The sequence below is a fragment of the Erithacus rubecula genome (genome assembly GCF_903797595.1).
Source record: "Erithacus rubecula genome assembly, chromosome: 15".
Lineage (NCBI taxonomy): Eukaryota > Metazoa > Chordata > Aves > Passeriformes > Muscicapidae > Erithacus > Erithacus rubecula.
Genome location: NC_136667.1, coordinates 4,996,224 through 5,012,081, shown reverse-complemented (window position 1 = coordinate 5,012,081; position 15,858 = coordinate 4,996,224). Strand labels below are relative to the sequence as shown.

Here is a 15,858-nt window from a genome sequence, read left to right as displayed (position 1 = left end):
AGGTCAAAAGCTATCTCGAGTTTTCCTTTTAAAATGCAATTAGAGGTCAGTGTCCCGCATTCCTCAGTACAAAAAAAAAAGGAGTTTCAGCTGCCAGGCTGCAAAACAGCCGCAGTTTCTGTGTGCGGAGAGCTGCAGGTACTAAATTAGGATTGCTTCAATGCCTTCCCTCCATGCACTTCCCAGAGCATCCCAGATCACAGGGAGGTGACACCGGGAGGGGCGGCGAGCATTGCAAAACGAGCTGGCGAGAGGGAAAAAAAAACCGGGAAGGATCTTTTGGAGTGAGAACTCCAGCCAGGAGGGTGAGAAATGTGATTTGCATTTGGTAACTACAAACACACATGGCCTGGGGGAGAGGAGAGGAGCCACAATGGCAAGGAATGCCCAGGGGAGTCGTCGGGATCCCTCCTAGAGCGGTCCCGTTGGAATTCCTGCCTGGGAAAAGGCAGGGTCAAGTGCTGAATATGCAGAATTCACTCCTCCTCTCCCTCCTTGACTCCAAGCCCGACAGGGAAGAGCTGGGAAAAGACAGGAGGGGTCCCTGGGCAGCCGGAATCCTGCGGGAAAGGGGCAGGCGCCGGAATTGGCTGGAGAATGCAAAGGGTCAGGCTGGCAGGGGGTGACAGGGGGTGACAGCTCAGTGACAAGGCGCAGTGGGAGCTGCTGGGATCCGGACACACACCTGGAATTAGCAGGGATGTGAGACCTGCGGGGCTGGGAGCATCCCCCAGGAGCCGGGAGCCTCAGGGGATGCAGTGGGAATGGTCCCTGTGTTGGTCCCCAGGGGTTTTAAGGGAGTAACCTTGGTGTGAACGTGGTTATTTGTTGCTGGTCAAATTTGTGCAAACAATAAAGTCTGAGGGAAGGCGAGCTATTTTCATAGAATATTTTGATTTTGCTGGATTTATTTTTTCTTTTATTTTCCTATTTATTGAGGGATTCTGCATAACTCATTCCAGCAGGATAATACGAGCAAGGGCAGCAAACTGTGGATAATTAAGTTTTTGGAGGAAGGATGACTCTGTGTTCAAGGATATGTTGGAACATTTCTTCTGCACAACCCTGGACTGTGGGTCAGGACCTGCACCTGCTTTTCCTTGTGCTGCTCACAGAGCTGAGCCAGAAGTAGGAGAAAGCCCAGAGTGGGGCTCAGCTGTGGATCAAACCTCACAGAACCAGGGAATCCAGGAATGGTTTGGGCCTTAAAACTCATCCTTAAAACTGGCATGAGCAGGAAACCCTCTCCTAGGCCAGGTTGCTCCAAGCTCTGTCCAACCTGCACCGCTGGGAATATTTGGGGGATGTTGCTGTGACCTTTGGGTGGTTAATATGTGCACCATCACACCACAAGACACACACATGAGTAAATACTTGTATTTAAGGAAAAACCCTGCCCTCTCTGTTCTCCTTTGTTCCCGGGGTGCTCAGCAGTGTCGTGGTGCTCTAAGGATGACAAACAAAAACAGGGATTGTCCGAGTGGGGATCTTCAGGGACAAGCAGGGGTGAGTAAGAGCCATGAGATCCGAGGGGGAACCAGCTGCAGCCTGAGGAATTTTGGGTGTAGTTCTGGCAGGGGCTGCAGGGGGTTTGGAGGGGAAGCAGCTCTCCATCCCTTGGAATCATGGAATTCTTGGGATGATTTGGTAAAGGGACTTAAAACCCAGTTTATTCCACTCTCTGCCCTGGGCGGTGACACTTTCCCCTATCCCAGGTTGTTCCATTGTGAGTAACAATTCATTGCACAATCTGACACCGGCACGAGGAAAATAAACAGAATAAATCGTAAACTGAGTCATCCTCAGAGGCTGAGTTAGAATTACTCAGGATTAAGGAGCACTAGTAGTGGTTGCTACATCCATACTTTGCTCACAGCCAGGTCAATCACCTTTATTTCTAAGGGAAATAACCTGTTCATAAAAAGGATAGATTTAACCCTAACCTGCCCAATGCCTGGTTGAATCAGAGATTTTAGGAGTAAAATAAATGAAGGAAAAAAAAAAGAGAGAGAGAGAGAGAGACAGAGAGAGAGAAAGTTCCCATGTTCCACTTGTACTGCAGAAAAAATAGAGAATAGGAAGTGTTGTGCTTAAACAAATAAATTTATAGTTATTGACATCCAGGATTGTCCTATCAGGGATCTCCACTGTGTACTCCTTTGATAAAGCGGGAAAACGGATGTTTTCTGGCAATTTATCTAATTAGCTACATTTTTTTCCACTTTCCCAGACTCCATCTCAGCGCTCCCTGCCAGGACCTGTGCGGGTCGGTGCGACAGGCAGGACCTGGCAGGGAAAAGTGTGAGTGCGCTGGAGGCCCCTGAGCCGCCCCAGCCGCTCCCGCTCTCCGCGGGAATCCCGGGGGGCTCCACAGCCCCGGGGCGAGCGCGGGGCCATCACGGCACCCACCGGGGCCGCTGCCCCTCAGCCTGTCCTCACCAGCATGGCGGCACCCGCGCCCCAAGGGCTGTGGCTGTGCCCTCCCCAAGATGGCGCCCCATGGTGCGGCTATGGCGATGACCTCCCCAAGATGGCGGCCGGGGTGGGTACGGTCGCGCCGGACCGCGCCGGAAGTGGCGGCGGCGGCGCCGTTCCCGGCCCATGATGGCGGAGGCGGGCGCGGGCGGCCCCCGGCTGGCGGAGCTGCTGGCGCTGGGCCGGCGGCTGTGGGACGAGCTGGAGGCCAGCACCGAGCCCTCCTCGGGAGCCCCGGCCGTGCAGGACAAGGTGCGGCAGGGGCTGGACGCGCTGCAGCGGGCGGCGGCCATGGTGGCGCAGCTGGAGCTGTTCAGGTGGGCGCTGAGGGGACGGGGAGGGTCCTGGGGCAGGACAGAGGTGGAGGGGAAACGGGACAGAATCCCAGAATCACTGAGGTTGGATCTCCAAAACCATCGAGTCCAGCCTGAGACCGATCCCCAGCTTGTCACCAGCCCAGAGCGCTGAGTGTCACATCCAGGCGTTCCTTGGACACTTCCAGGGGAGGAGACTCCAAACCTCCCAAGGCGTGACCGCCCTTATCATGGACAAATTCCTGCTGCTGTCTGTTATAAAAGAAACAAAAGTCTCGATATTCAGCAAAATTTAGATTGCTTTATTTTATACAGACAGAGCAAGCAGCGCTGGGGAGGCAGAGGGGTCACAGCCCACTCCAAGCTCCACCGAACTTTGGTTTGCAGCTCCTTTTTTATAGCATGGTTTCCTTGTAGTCATCAATAATTGCTATTGTTTTGCTGTCATAATTCTGCCAGGTGAGCAGTGGTGGTCTGTGGGATTGCTGGATGACGTGAGTCTCTGGACAATTTGTCAAGTCCCATGGATAACCATCAGGTCTTGGTAGATAAGAAATGGCAGAAGTCAGGCAGTCTGGTCTCAGGGATAGGCTGCAATTGATCACACAAAGGCAGGAAATCTGATTTTGCAGAATCTGTTGGGCTGTGTGAAAGCCTTGTTTGGCAAGCTGTCAGTAGATACAACTTATTTAGAAACATAATATTCATAAGAGGAGGATTTAATTTTCCTTTCTTTAGTGTCATGCTTCATTTCAGACCTAAGTATTCTGCTTTATACAAACCCAAATACTTCTATGATTAACACAAATCTTTTATCAATTATCACATGTCCAATCCTGGCCCAGCCTGAGGCTGTTCCTGTCTCTGTTCCCTGTTGTCCCCTCCTGTCAGGGAGTTGTGCAGAGCCACAAGCCCCCCTGATCCCCTTTTCTCCAGGCTGAGCCCCCTCACAGGATGAGCCCAGCCCCTCTCCCATCTCCATTCTGGACTCTGCTCTCTCCCTCACAGTGAGAACGAGGAGCTGGAGGAAATCGCCTCAGCCGACCTGAAGTTCATGCTGCTGCCAGCACTGCTGGGAGGCCTGACACTGAAGCAGGTGGATCTGAGCAGGAGAAGGGAGCACCTGGAGAGTGCCAGGGAGCATTTCCTGCGCTTCCTCAAGCTCTGCAGGAATTATGGGCTGGGATCTTTCCAGCTGCCCCCAGGCAGCGCCGGCGAGGAGAAAACCGAGAGCCCCCAGGACCCTGCCCAGCCCAACCTGGTGGCCATGGCCATGAGCAGGGCAGCCAAAATTGAAAGGTGGGCTCCATGCAGTGGGAAGGGCTTTGGGAATCACCCTGGGAGGAGCAAGAGCCTGAGGCAATGCAGGGTTGGACAGGGAAGAGCTTCCAGTTTGATCATAAAACGCTCATTATGAGAGATGTGACTCGCTGTTTAATGGGTAGGACCATTTGTGTCTCCAGTTTCTGGTCTCTGAGGATAAACTGCTCAAAAACTTAAATTAACTCTTTAATCTTTTGTAATTAATCTTATATTTATTTCTTTAATCACAGCTGTCAGCATAAAAACTTCCAGACTGGAAGTTTCCTACCAGTGAGTTCATTAGAGCTTGAAAAAAATGTGATGCCTTTGGTGCTCTGGTTGGGATTTTGGCCACTGAGTTGCTCATTATGGCAGCACTGGAAGGTCCAGACTGGGTTGGACTTGCTTAAATAGTGTAGAAAAACATTGAAAAATGCAATTTATATTCTAATTGGGAGTGGTTTCTTTTTTTAGAAATACTCTTTTATGCTCCTTGTCCTTTCAGCCCTCAAAGGTTTCTTGGCTCTTATTGTTCATCCTTCAGGTGACAATAACCCAGGGAAGGAGGACACGAGGATTTAGTTTGGAAGTGTTTTATATGAGTAGTTCCCCCTTTAATAACTAGTTCCTGAATAGGTCAAAAAGTCCAAAAAGCCAAAATTGTATTTAAAAACTACCTGCACACACAAAACCACCTGAGACAGAAGGTGGAAGACATTTGTGTGATATGGAATCAGCTCAAACCAGCCATTCCATTGATTTTCTTAGTCCTGCTTTCTCCAGGAGACTGATGTTTCCAGTCTTGCCTAATTTTACCAGGAAGGCTTCAATTTCCTAGGATTCACTAATGTTTAGGAGAAGAATAAAATCATTGAGGCCCCTCTGAATTAAATGTCATTTTACAGCTGCTTTTAACAAACAGGAGAGGCTGAAATTCCAACAGGAGCCAGCACAGCTTCCATGAAATTTGATTGATCCTCTTAGTAAAGGTGGGAAAGGCACTAGGGCTGGGCTGGGCTGGAAAAAAAATTATTCAGTGATGTGATTTTGCTGTTGTTTTGAGCCAGGTACAAACAGAAGAAGGAGCTGGAGAACAAATTGGCCTCCATGAAAAGCTCTGTGGAGAGTGGGACAGCAGATGAGGATCAGATCCGGGAATTTTACATCCTCCAGATCCAGAAATGGATCAGCACCAGCCTGGAGGAGATTGAGAGCATTGACCAGGAGCTGGTGATCCTGAGGAGCAGGGATGCACCCAGGCAGGTGAGGCAGCTCTCCTGGGATCCAGCTGCTGTGGGATGGGCATGGGGGGATGAATTCCAGAGGAATTCAAGTGCAGAGATTTGTTCAGTTGGAATTGAGCTCAGTCACAGCTCAATGAGCTGATGGGGTTTCCTTCATTCTGAATTCTGAATTTTGGGTTGGGCTCTGCTGTCACACCTTCCCCACAATCCCAGCTGGAGTTTGAGATATCAGAGCTGAACTGGGTGTGCAAAGGCTTTTCTGCAGATCCCTAATTCTGAAGAACATTGGGTTTGGAAATTAAAGTAAGACCCTTACAGTTTCTGTCAAGCCTCCACTCCTGGTCTGCAGCATTTCCAGGTGTTATCAGCCCATTTGGAATGACAGAACATTCCCACAGACCTGCAGTCCCTGTGCAGAACGTTGTGTCCAGGATTTCTGTGACCTGGGATGTCTGCTGGGAGCAGCAGCTCCTGATGTGCTGGCACAGCCTCCTGGCAGGGCTGCTTTGGGGGGTCATTTTTTAGCACTGCAGGACTCAGCTCCTCAAAGGTGTCCTGGAGATGCCATGGAATGATGGGCTCAGAATGTTCCACTGCAACAATAAAAAACATTTCCTGCTCTGCTCTGAGCTCAGCCCTGGCAGCTCTGCTTTGACCCCAGCAGGTGGCACAGAGGCACATTTTAGATTTTATTTGAATAGATATCACCTATATTTTGTAATTTGTTACTGCTCATATGTGAGTGGACAGTTGTCCAAATATCAAAATTTAGTTTTGATTTTTCTATAGTTAATTATTAAAAAAAAACAAACAGTGCCCTCATGAATTAATAGGTTTGAATCTCTTTAAAGAAAAACTTGCAAGTTTATGCCTCACAGATTTATTATCAGTATTTTAGCTTTCCCTTCAAACCAAAATGCAATGAATTTCTAGTTTACATTTTTCAGTTATCAATTTGAAGTGATTCCTGTACAGGCACAGATGGAATTCCTGATTTAAACCAAATTCAGACCTGGATTCTCCATCCTGGGGCATTGCTCTGAGAGCTGAGGTGTTTCTTCTCTACAAGACCTTAACTTCAACATGGGAAACAGAGGGGGAATTCTCATCCTCTCAGTTCCCTGGTGACTGTTGTTTGCATCCCCAGGCTCCAGCAGGTCCCCGTGGCCCTTCCAGGCCTGCCAGATCTCCAATGAAACCCTTCATCCTCACCCGGGATGCTGCTCAGGCCAGGTATGCACTGGGATGATCCAACCACACTTTGTGCTCTCCTGTCAAGCCTAAAATGTTCCTTCAGGTGCAGAAATCCAGGTGCTATCTTCATATATGTACTTGAGTTTGTGGCACCCTGAAACCTGTGCAGGAATTTTGGTATCTAAAGCACAGAATGGAAGAGAAACCAAATTTCCTGTCATGCTTTGGACATGATTTATGCTGAGCTTTCCATGTATCTGCTTCAGTTCTCAGGGGTCCTGGGGCCACCTTCCCCTATTCCAGGTTGCTCCAAGCCCTGTCCAGCCTGGCCTTGGACACTTCCAGGGGCACAGGGGCAGCCACAGCTTCTCTGAGCACCCTGTGCCATGGCCTGCCCACTCTCACAGGCAGAAATTCCTTCCCAATATCCATCTAACCCTGCCCTCTGGCAGTGGGAAGCCATTCCTTGTGTCCTGCCACTCCAGACTCTCTCCATCTTTCCCTTGAGCACAGGAAGGCCACGATTGGGTCACCCCAAAGCCTTCCTCAAGCCCCCCTTGTGAGATTGGATCATGGAGTAGCCTTGTGCCTCTTGCCTGTGTTGCTGCTCCTCCCAGGGGGTTTCATGGCCTGGCTTTGGCTGCTTTTGTCCCCACAGGGTGTTTGGAGCTGGCTATCCCGGGCTGCCCACCATGACTGTGGATGACTGGTACGAGCAGCGCCGCAAGCAGGGAATTGTGTCCACCCCACAGAGGGTTCCAGGTATGCAACAGAGATGGTAAACAGGGCATTTGGGAAGCCTCTTGAGAGGGATGGGTGAGCAGTGTTTGAAGGACAGGTGCCAGCCAATCAAGGCAGAAGCTTCTCTATGAAATGGAGAATGTAAACCCCCTCCCTTCAAGTTATTAAAATTTTGAAATTAGAGGGATCTCAGGCAAAGATATGGGAATTAGGAATAACAATTAATTACTAGGAAAATTTAAATAGAAATACAGTATTACAAAGAACAATCCCAACCCTGACAGAGTCAGAATACAACTTGACACCCTTTCAGTCAGGGTGTTGGCAGCAGTCCCATTCAATGGTGGCTGCATCCTCCTGCAGTGGCAGATGTGGTTCAGCTGGAGCAGTGCTCCTGTAGAAGGTGCAGTTTCCTCTGAAGATCCAGGGATGATGTGGAAAGGTCTGGCTTTCCTCTGGAATCCAGTGGAAAGAAGGTACCTTGCTGTCCAAAATCTCAGTTTTTATCTAGGTAGGAAAGGCTTGGCTCCTCCCCTGGCTGGAGCATCTCCCAGTGGGATGATGGAATTTTATCAGTCATGCAGTGGGACTGAATGGGCCAGCAGCAGATGATATCTTCCTGGAGGGAGGATGGGCTGTGGAAAGATAAAGATGATTGCCCCAGCTGGTTTAAAGATGGCCCATTAGCAGATAATATGTGCCAGGAGATCAGGGTCACTGCCACACCCAGTTTTTAACAATGGCCCATTAACAGGTGATACCTCCTGGATGAAGGGTGGGTCATGGGAAAGATAAAGATGATTGCCCCAGCTGGTTTAAAGATGGCCCATTAGCAGATGATATGTGCCAGGAGATCAGGGTCATTGCCCTGCCCTGCTGCAACAGATGGGGACAGAACACAAATTGCTGGCCACATCAACACAACAGGGAAGTGTGCAGGGTATGGAACTCCCTGATTATGGAAGAATCCAAGCTTTATTAGGGAAACAACTGGGTTAGACTGTGCTTGGCCTGTCCAAGGGCAGGTTGGAAGGGGGATGGTGAAAGGTGGCACTGGATGATCCCTTCCATCCCAAGCCATCCTAAGTTTCTTGCTCCTGCTGGCTGGCAAGCCCAGCTCCCTGCAGGACTTTGGAGAGGCTGGATCTCCTCCCTGTCCCTCCCCTCCAGCAGGTGCAAGTGATGAGGAGCTGCAGAAGCAGCAGCAGGAGACTGAGGAGAAGGAGGATGATGAGGAAGCTCTTCGGAAAGCACGGAGCTGGGACGACTGGAAGGACACTCACCCCCGGGGCTACGGCAACAGGCACAACATGGGCTGATGCTCTGGCTGCCAGCAGGGCCTGGAGATCCTGGGAGAACAGCCTGGAGAGGGAGGAGGAAATACAATGTACATAGGTGGAGTTTCCAGGAATTCCCTGGATGGACAGGGGACAGGATGGCAGGAGGACACGTGACCCCATGCTTTGGTTTGCATTCCATGTCAGACTGGGGACACTGGTTGTGTTTGGGGGGTGCCCCAGAGCTCTGAGGGGCAGCTCCATGAGGGTCAGGCTCCCTCTGCCCTCCCAGGTGGAGGCAGCCTCCAAGGGGAGCTCCATGGATTTGAAAACTCTTTGTATTGTGGGTGGATATATTTATTTTTTTTCCTCTCTATTTTACGCAAAATAAACTCTCTTTGTGCTGCCTGATTCTTGCTGTGAAATTCTCTTGCTCTTCATCCCGAACTTTCCCAGGACGTGAACCCTGGGTGCTCTCATGGAGCCCACAGGGGACAGAGCTGGGATAAATGGTGCCATGTTACAAGACAAAGTAGTCAGTGTGCTTTGAAACCTTCTAGAACAGTCCCTGAATGGGGGAAAACTCTCTGAATCTCTCTGGCACCATTCCTGAATGAGGAAGAAGAGGACACACCTGGCACTGAGCTGGCACAGAGCAGGTGGGTGCAGGAAGGTGAGGAATCACAGCTGGAGCCTCTGGAAGTGCCCAGTGAGAGCTGGTAGCTGTGGATGGACTTGTTCCAAACCTGGTAAAATATTGGGATGGAAAAGCAAAGCATGGCTGGCACTTTGTGTCACCTGGACAGTGGGGTTCTGTAGAAATGTGGTGGTTTTCCCTCCTATTAACAGGATTTGAGCACAGCTGGGCTGCAGGAGTTGGGATGTTTTTCATACAGTAATCCCTGTCCTCAGAACTGATCCACACCCAGGGAACCTGCAGGGACTGTGGTTCTTTCTCCCAGGTGCTGAGTCCCTACAATTGACAGGAGGGGTTTATGAGTTCCAAATCTCCCAGGGAATATTTCTAATTTTCCCACCACAATCCTGCAGGTGTGTTTATCCCTTTCCTACACTGCTGTTAGCCAGCACTTCCTAGGAGTGGCTCTGGACAGCTGGATCCTGAGCAGTAGCTTCAGGGATTTATTCCCTGTGGATTCTCACTCTTCCTTGGGCTGTTGGCCTGAGGTCCCACCTCAGTGCTGACTCCCTGCTGCTCCTATCTCCCTTTTTTGTTAATTTTCCCCCTCAATCCTCTCCAGGCAGCACTCCAGGCTCCCTGGGCAGGAGGCAGAGAGCCCATGCCAGGGCTGGGAGCAGCAGGAATGGTCTGTTGGCTGGGGAGCTTCAGGATGATATTTTTGGGTGGCTCTGAGGCTGTCACATGGCAGTGTTTGTGACATTCCCCCAGCATGGACGCTACCATTCCCAGGGGAACGCAGCAAGAGCCATGCCCAGAGGAATTCAGCCCCTTCCAGCACCAGCAGCCAGGACTTTGCCAGGAGCAGCAACCTCCCAGCACAGCCACAGTGCCCCACCCTCTGTGTGACCCTTCCAGGACCACCAGCTCCTCTCCATGCTCCTAATCCCAGCTGGGGCAGGTCCCCTCCCCTCAGCAGGGCTGGTGTCCCTCTGGTCACCTGGTTAAAGCCTCTGGACACACAGCCCGGCGCCCTGTGATTGCCAAACTCACCTTCCCACCCACAGAGCTCCTGCCACCATGAAAACCATCATAGCAGCCTGCTCCCAGAACCTCAGTGGTAAGAGATTCCCAAAATGGGCTGGGATGGTTCCTGGTTCTCCAGCAATGCAAGGAGCTGGTGGCTGTCACTGTTGTCTGCTTGTTTGGGAGTGCTGAGGAGAAAGGGGGTGTTGGGAGTGATTTGAGGATAACTCCACGGGAAAATGCACTACTGCTCCACAGAGATGAAATTTTGGACGATATTTGGGAATGTTACACACAAGATGCTCCTGGAAATTTGAAATGCAGGGTTTGCAGAGGCTCCTGTAGCTGTGGATGGGGCTGACAGCAGAGCTCTGGGAGTTTCTCTGTCTGTGGTGTGGATATTGATGGGGCTTTTGGAATAGGAGCTGGAAAAAAGGGTGTTAAAAAGACCAAGTGTGTGTTTAGTGGGCACAGGTTTGCTGGGAAGAGGTCTGTGTCTTCCCTGGGAAAAAGAAGGGACTGGGTTCTGCAGTTGGCTGGAATTTTGGGGATGTGTGGTGGGTGGAAGGGATTATTCAGAGCCCAGCATGCTGCATGGGAGAAAAGGACAAAAGTTCCCCATTGGAAAAATCCCCCATGGGCCAGAGATGGCTCCAGTGTTTAATTGATTTCACTTGTCCCATTCCTGGTTTGGATTGAGCTGGGGAGAACTGAAGCAGAGGTTTGTGGTTCTCCTTGGAGCCAGGGGTCCCTGGCTTGGGGAGCCACAGAGACAGGGCTGTTCCTGTGTCCCCCTGATTGTTTCTCTGGCCACCATGGGGTGGTTTTCCCAAGAAAACAAGGCTCTGTGATGCTGGGGTGGTCTCAGCATGGGGACCTTTGGCCAGGAGTGCTGCACTGGCAGGGCTTGGTGCCTCAGGCCCTTTTTGGGGAGCCAGGGATGGGGCCAGGCTTGGAGTTTGGATCCTGGCTCCCAGCCCAGGGAGGTTAATGGTTCACCAGGACCGGCTCGGGGAAGGGGTGGCAGGGGGAGTGGAGTGGCTGCGCTGTCAGGGGTGTGTCCCTGTGGGGACAGAGCAGGACAGCCACCCCCAGCCACGCTGGCCAGGCCTTGCTGCTGGCCTTGGCACTTGCTGGTGTCTCCCTGCTGTGCCAGCTGAGAAATCCCCAAACCCCATGAGCCTGAGCATGCCAAGGAGGGCATGGGGTGGCACATGGAGCGGGATGTGCCACTGCTCTTGGTGCAGGGAGCTTTTGGGCTTGGGGGTGCCCAGGTGTTCCCTGCTCTGGGGACAGCCCTGATTGCCCAGGGCCATGTCTGGCATGGTCCAGAGCTTCCTGGGGAAGAGCCTCTCCCATCCCGTCCCATCCCGTCCCATCCCATCCCATCCCGTCCCATCCCATCCCAACCTGTCCCATCCCATCCCAACCCGTCCCTTCTCCCCCAGCTGCTCATCTGTCCTGGATTGAAGGACAGGTTTCTGCCAATAAAGGCAGGAGCTTCTCTTTGAAATGGAGAATGTAAACCCCCTCCCTCCAAATTATTATTAGAATTTTGAAATTAAGGGGCTCTCAGGCAAAGATGTGGGAATTAGGAATAACAGTACTTTACTAGGAAAATTAAAATAGAAATATGGTATTACAAAGAACAATCCCAAAACACTGACAGAGTCAGAATACAACTTGACACCCTGTCAGTCAGTCAGGGTGGTGGCAGCAGTCCCATTCAATGGTGGCTGCATTCTCCTGCAGTGGCAGGTGTGGTTCAGCTGGAGCAATATAATTTTATCAGTCATGAAGTGGGACTGAATGAGCCAGCAGCAGATAATATCTTCATGGAGGGAGGATGGATTGTGGGAAAGATAAAGATGATTGCCTCAGCTGGTTTAAAGATGGCCCATTAGCAGATAATATGTGCCAGGAGATCAGGGTCACTGCCCCACCAAGTTTTTAACAATGGCCCATTAACAGGAGATATCTCACACAGGAATAAGAATCGCTGCCCCACCCAGTTTTTAACAATGGCCCATTAACAGGAGATATCTCCCCCAGGGATAAGAATCGCTGCCACACCCAGTTTTAAACAATGGCCCATTAACAGGTGATACCTCCTGGATGAAGGGTGGGTCATGGGAAAGATAAAGATGATTGCCCCAGCTGGTTTAAAGATGGCCCATTAGCAGATGATATGAGCCAGGAGATCAGGGTCACTGCCCCACCCTGCTGCAACAGATGGTGACAGAATACACATTTCTGGCCACATCAACCCAACACACCATCCTTCCCATCCCACCTCCCGCTGGTGCTCCTGGGCTCCCCCCGGCAGCCTGGTGGCCCCACCCGCGTACGAGCCGTGCTGTTTTGGGCGGGGGCTGTGCTCCCCTCTCCGCAGGCAGCCGGGCCAGCATCCAGACTGCCCTGAGGACGCTGCTGGCCGTGCCCTGGCCCTCGCAGCGCGATGTCGGCTCTGCTCTGCAGCTCCTGGCCGTACTACAGTGGGTGCTCAGCTTCCTGCTGCTGGGTGAGTGACGGGGGGGGCTGCGGGGGATCCCGGGGGGCCACACAGCCGCTCATCCCCTGCCCAACTCCTGCAGGAATTGTCAGCCTCCTGCTGCTCATCTACCTGCTCTTCACCAGCTTCTGGCTCATCCCCGTGCTCTACCTGGCCTGGATCATCTTCGACTGGGACACGCCGGAGAAAGGTGTGCTGGCCGTGTCCCCTCTTCTGCCAGCTTTGGAGCAGCCTGGGAGTGGGGTCCCCCTTTCTCCAGAATATGGGGAGCTCCGCATCCCCCCCGCTCCTTCCCTCTGCTCCCCCATCATCAGCACCACGGTGGGAAGAGGGATGCAGGAGGTTTAGGCGGAGCGTTTCCCTTGCATCCTGCTGCCCGCTGGGCTGGGCTGGGCTGGGCTGGGCTGGGCTGGCTGTCACCTCCGAGTCCCCTCCCGGCTTTGCAGGTGGCAGGAGGCTGCCGTGCCTGCGGCGATGGACGGTGTGGAAGCACTTTCGGGATTATTTCCCCGTGAAGGTAAGGCGCCGGGACGGGGTGGGACCACCCAAAAGGAGGTGCCACCGTCACATTCCCGTGACTTCTTTTGTCCCCGCAGCTAGTGAAGACACACGACCTGTCCCCCAGGCACAACTACATCATCGGCTCGCACCCGCACGGCATCCTCTGCGTCGGCGCCTTCTGTAACTTCATCACGGGCTCCACGGGCTTCGAGGAGCTGTTCCCGGGCATCCGCTCCTCGCTCACCACGCTGGCCGGGAATTTCCGCCTGCCCGTGTTTCGGGAGTACCTGATGAGCGGGGGTGAGCGGTGCCTGCCCTGCGCAGCTCGGGTGGGGCTCCGGGAGAGCCCTGATCCCTCTGAGCGAAACACGGCAGGGATGCTGCTCTGCTTGCACTGTGCCTGAGCGACAGCTTCACCTCACACCTTGTCTGCACCTTGCCCACATCCTGCCTGGGCTGTACCTTCACCCTGCTCGCAGCCTGCCTACACCCTGTCTGTACAGCTCCTACGCCTTGCCTGCTGCTTGTCTACACCCTGCTGTACCCTCCGCCCTCTCTGCCCCCACCCTGCACGCACCGCTCCCTGCCCTCACCTTTCCCTTTCCCATCCCCTGCGCGCTCCTTTCTCACCCCATACCCGCCCCTTCCCCATCCTCTGCCCGCTCCGTGCCCGCACCTTTCCCATCCCGTTCCCACCTTTCCCGATCCCTCCCCGCACCTTTCCCATCCCGTCCCCACCTTTCCCGATCCCTGCCCGCACCTTTCCCATCCCTTCCCCACCTTTCCCGCTCCCTGCCCGCAGCAGAGGGAGCCCTCGCACTGTCCTTGCCCTGGTCCCTCCAGGTGCCATCTCTCGGGGGGACCCTCGGCGGTCCCCCCGGGGGGGGCCGGGCACTGCAGTGCCACAGTCCCGGTGCCCCGTCCCGCCGCAGGGCTGTTCCCGGTGACCCGCCGAGCCATCGGCTACCTGCTGTCCCAGAAAGGCACCGGCAACGCGGTGGCCATCGTCATCGGCGGCGCGGCCGAGTCGCTGTCCTGCCGGCCCGGCGTCACCACGCTCATCCTCAGGAACCGCAAGGGCTTCGTCCGCATGGCGCTGCGGCACGGGTGGGTCCCGGCTGGGTCACCGGCACCGCCACCCCCGCGGGTCCCGCCGGTCCCCAGCGCCCCGTCACCACCCGCCGTGTCCCCTCCGCAGGGCCTTCCTCGTCCCCTCCTTCTCCTTCGGGGAGAACGACCTGTTCCGCCAGGTGGTTTTTGAGGAGGGCAGCTGGATGAGGAGCATCCAGCGGCGCTTCCAGAAGATGATTGGCTTCGCTCCGTGCCTGTTCTACGGCCGCGGGCTCACCTCCTGCCGCTCCCGCGGCTTCCTGCCCTACGCCAGACCCATCACCACCGTGGGTGAGCGCTGGGGCTGCGGCTCCCCGGGGTGGGGGTCGTGTCCCTAACCCCGAGCGTGTCGCTGACCCCTCCCCTGTCCCCTGCCCGCAGTGGGGGAGCCGCTGGCGGTGCCCAAGGTGGAGAACCCGAGCCGGGAGCTGGTGGATCGGTACCACGAGCTCTACATCAGTGCCCTGCTCAAGCTCTTCAACGAGAACAAGACCAAGTACGGGCTGTCCGAGTCAGACGAGCTGCACATCCTCTGAGTGCCACCCGCACCGTCCTGGCTCATGAGGGCTCTTGCAGGGGGGATTTCAGCCGGTCTGGCATGGGGGATACACAGGGGACAGTCCCCACTCTGGCCTTTTGTTCCTCCGACCTGAAGGGGAGGTGGGAAGAGAGGGGGAAGCGAGGGGAAGATTGGGAAAGGCTCCCCCTTGCAGGGGTTTGGAGAGGCTGTGGGTGACACAGCTGCTCCCTGCAAGGGGCTGGTGTGGGGCTGGGGCCAGCAGTGGGCACGGTCCCCATGGGATAACCAGGTCACCACAGGCTCAGGGAGGGGTGTCATGGGAGGAGGGATTGGCATGGGGTTTTTGGGGTGGCATCCTGATGATGAGTGGGACCACCCTGGGGTGGAAGTGGGACACTCCTGGACTGGGGGACCTGTGGATGTGGCCTGAGCCAGGACCATGTGGCCCCAGATGAGCCTTTCCTGCCATCTCCATACCCAGTACAGATTTCCAACCTCCCAACACCTGTCTGTGTGTATTCCAACCTCCCAACACCTGTCTGTGTGTATTCCAGAGGCTGGGATTGGCAGCACTGTGGTGGTACCCCTGCACTGCCCATGTGGGTGCCCTTGTCACCCAGTGTGTCCCCTCCCTAGCAGTCCCATCTCCAGCTGGGGCAGTTTGGCAGGGTCCTTGCACCACTCAGGTGCAGCCAAGCAGCTCCTGGGTGCACCTGGGCCACCTTGGGTATAATGGGAGCTAAGGGGCAGCCCTTACTGGTTTAACTGGGTCAGGAGGGAGGTCTTCTGCTCTCTCTGCTCTTGGCTCAGTGGTGAGTGAGGGTCTCTCTGGGTGGGACAGGGGTATAGAGCTGGCATGGGCCGTCCTTGGGTCCTCTCCTTCCCCTGGGCAGCTCCGGTGGGACGTGGACGTGTGTGACACCCCAGTGATGCTCTGGGCACCCCTTTCTTAGGCATGTGCTGGCAGGATTTGCAGGGAGTGATGAGGACAGCCCCTCGTGGGGC

General features: G+C 54.1%; 2 protein-coding genes across 3 annotated transcripts in view; both read left to right on the top strand.

The window, feature by feature from the left end:
* The window catches only part of LOC306808562 (diacylglycerol O-acyltransferase 2-like), a 162,164-nt gene extending 146,821 nt beyond the window's left edge, over window positions 1-15,343 (top strand). The window contains exons 2-9 of the mRNA XM_079319246.1: window positions 10,252-10,304; window positions 12,603-12,731; window positions 12,805-12,912; window positions 13,169-13,239; window positions 13,319-13,523; window positions 14,156-14,330; window positions 14,422-14,624; window positions 14,715-15,343. Of these exons, the coding sequence (XP_079175372.1) occupies window positions 10,265-10,304; window positions 12,603-12,731; window positions 12,805-12,912; window positions 13,169-13,239; window positions 13,319-13,523; window positions 14,156-14,330; window positions 14,422-14,624; window positions 14,715-14,869 (1,086 nt within the window). The 5' untranslated portion in view covers window positions 10,252-10,264 and the 3' untranslated portion in view covers window positions 14,870-15,343. The remainder of the gene's footprint in view (window positions 1-10,251; window positions 10,305-12,602; window positions 12,732-12,804; window positions 12,913-13,168; window positions 13,240-13,318; window positions 13,524-14,155; window positions 14,331-14,421; window positions 14,625-14,714) is intronic.
* Window positions 2,523-8,958, top strand: IGBP1 (immunoglobulin binding protein 1). 2 transcript variants are annotated; one of them, XM_079319257.1, is made up of 6 exons: window positions 2,523-2,792; window positions 3,798-4,088; window positions 5,159-5,354; window positions 6,483-6,568; window positions 7,188-7,291; window positions 8,444-8,958. In XM_079319257.1, the coding sequence occupies exons 1-6, from the start codon at window positions 2,602-2,604 to the stop codon at window positions 8,587-8,589; spliced, it is 1,014 nt and encodes a 337-aa protein (XP_079175383.1). In that variant the 5' UTR covers window positions 2,523-2,601; the 3' UTR covers window positions 8,590-8,958. The 2 variants fall into 2 exon arrangements, with proteins under 2 accessions (XP_079175383.1, XP_079175384.1); XM_079319258.1 differs by having other exon boundaries at window positions 2,545-2,792; window positions 8,441-8,958.
* Window positions 15,344-15,858: the final 515 nt, after the last annotated feature.

What these genes read in the sequence shown, in the direction of transcription:
- IGBP1 (XM_079319258.1), top strand. Translation starts at nt 2,602, where the DNA reads ATGATGGCGGAGGCGGGCGCGGGCGGCCCCCGGCTGGCGGAGCTGCTG. An exon ending in GCGCAGCTGGAGCTGTTCAG is followed by an intron (nt 2,793 to 3,797) that starts GTGGGCGCTGAG and finishes TCTCCCTCACAG; the next exon opens with TGAGAACGAGGAGCTGGAGG. An exon ending in CACCCCACAGAGGGTTCCAG is followed by an intron (nt 7,292 to 8,440) that starts GTATGCAACAGA and finishes CCTCCCCTCCAG; the next exon opens with CAGGTGCAAGTGATGAGGAG.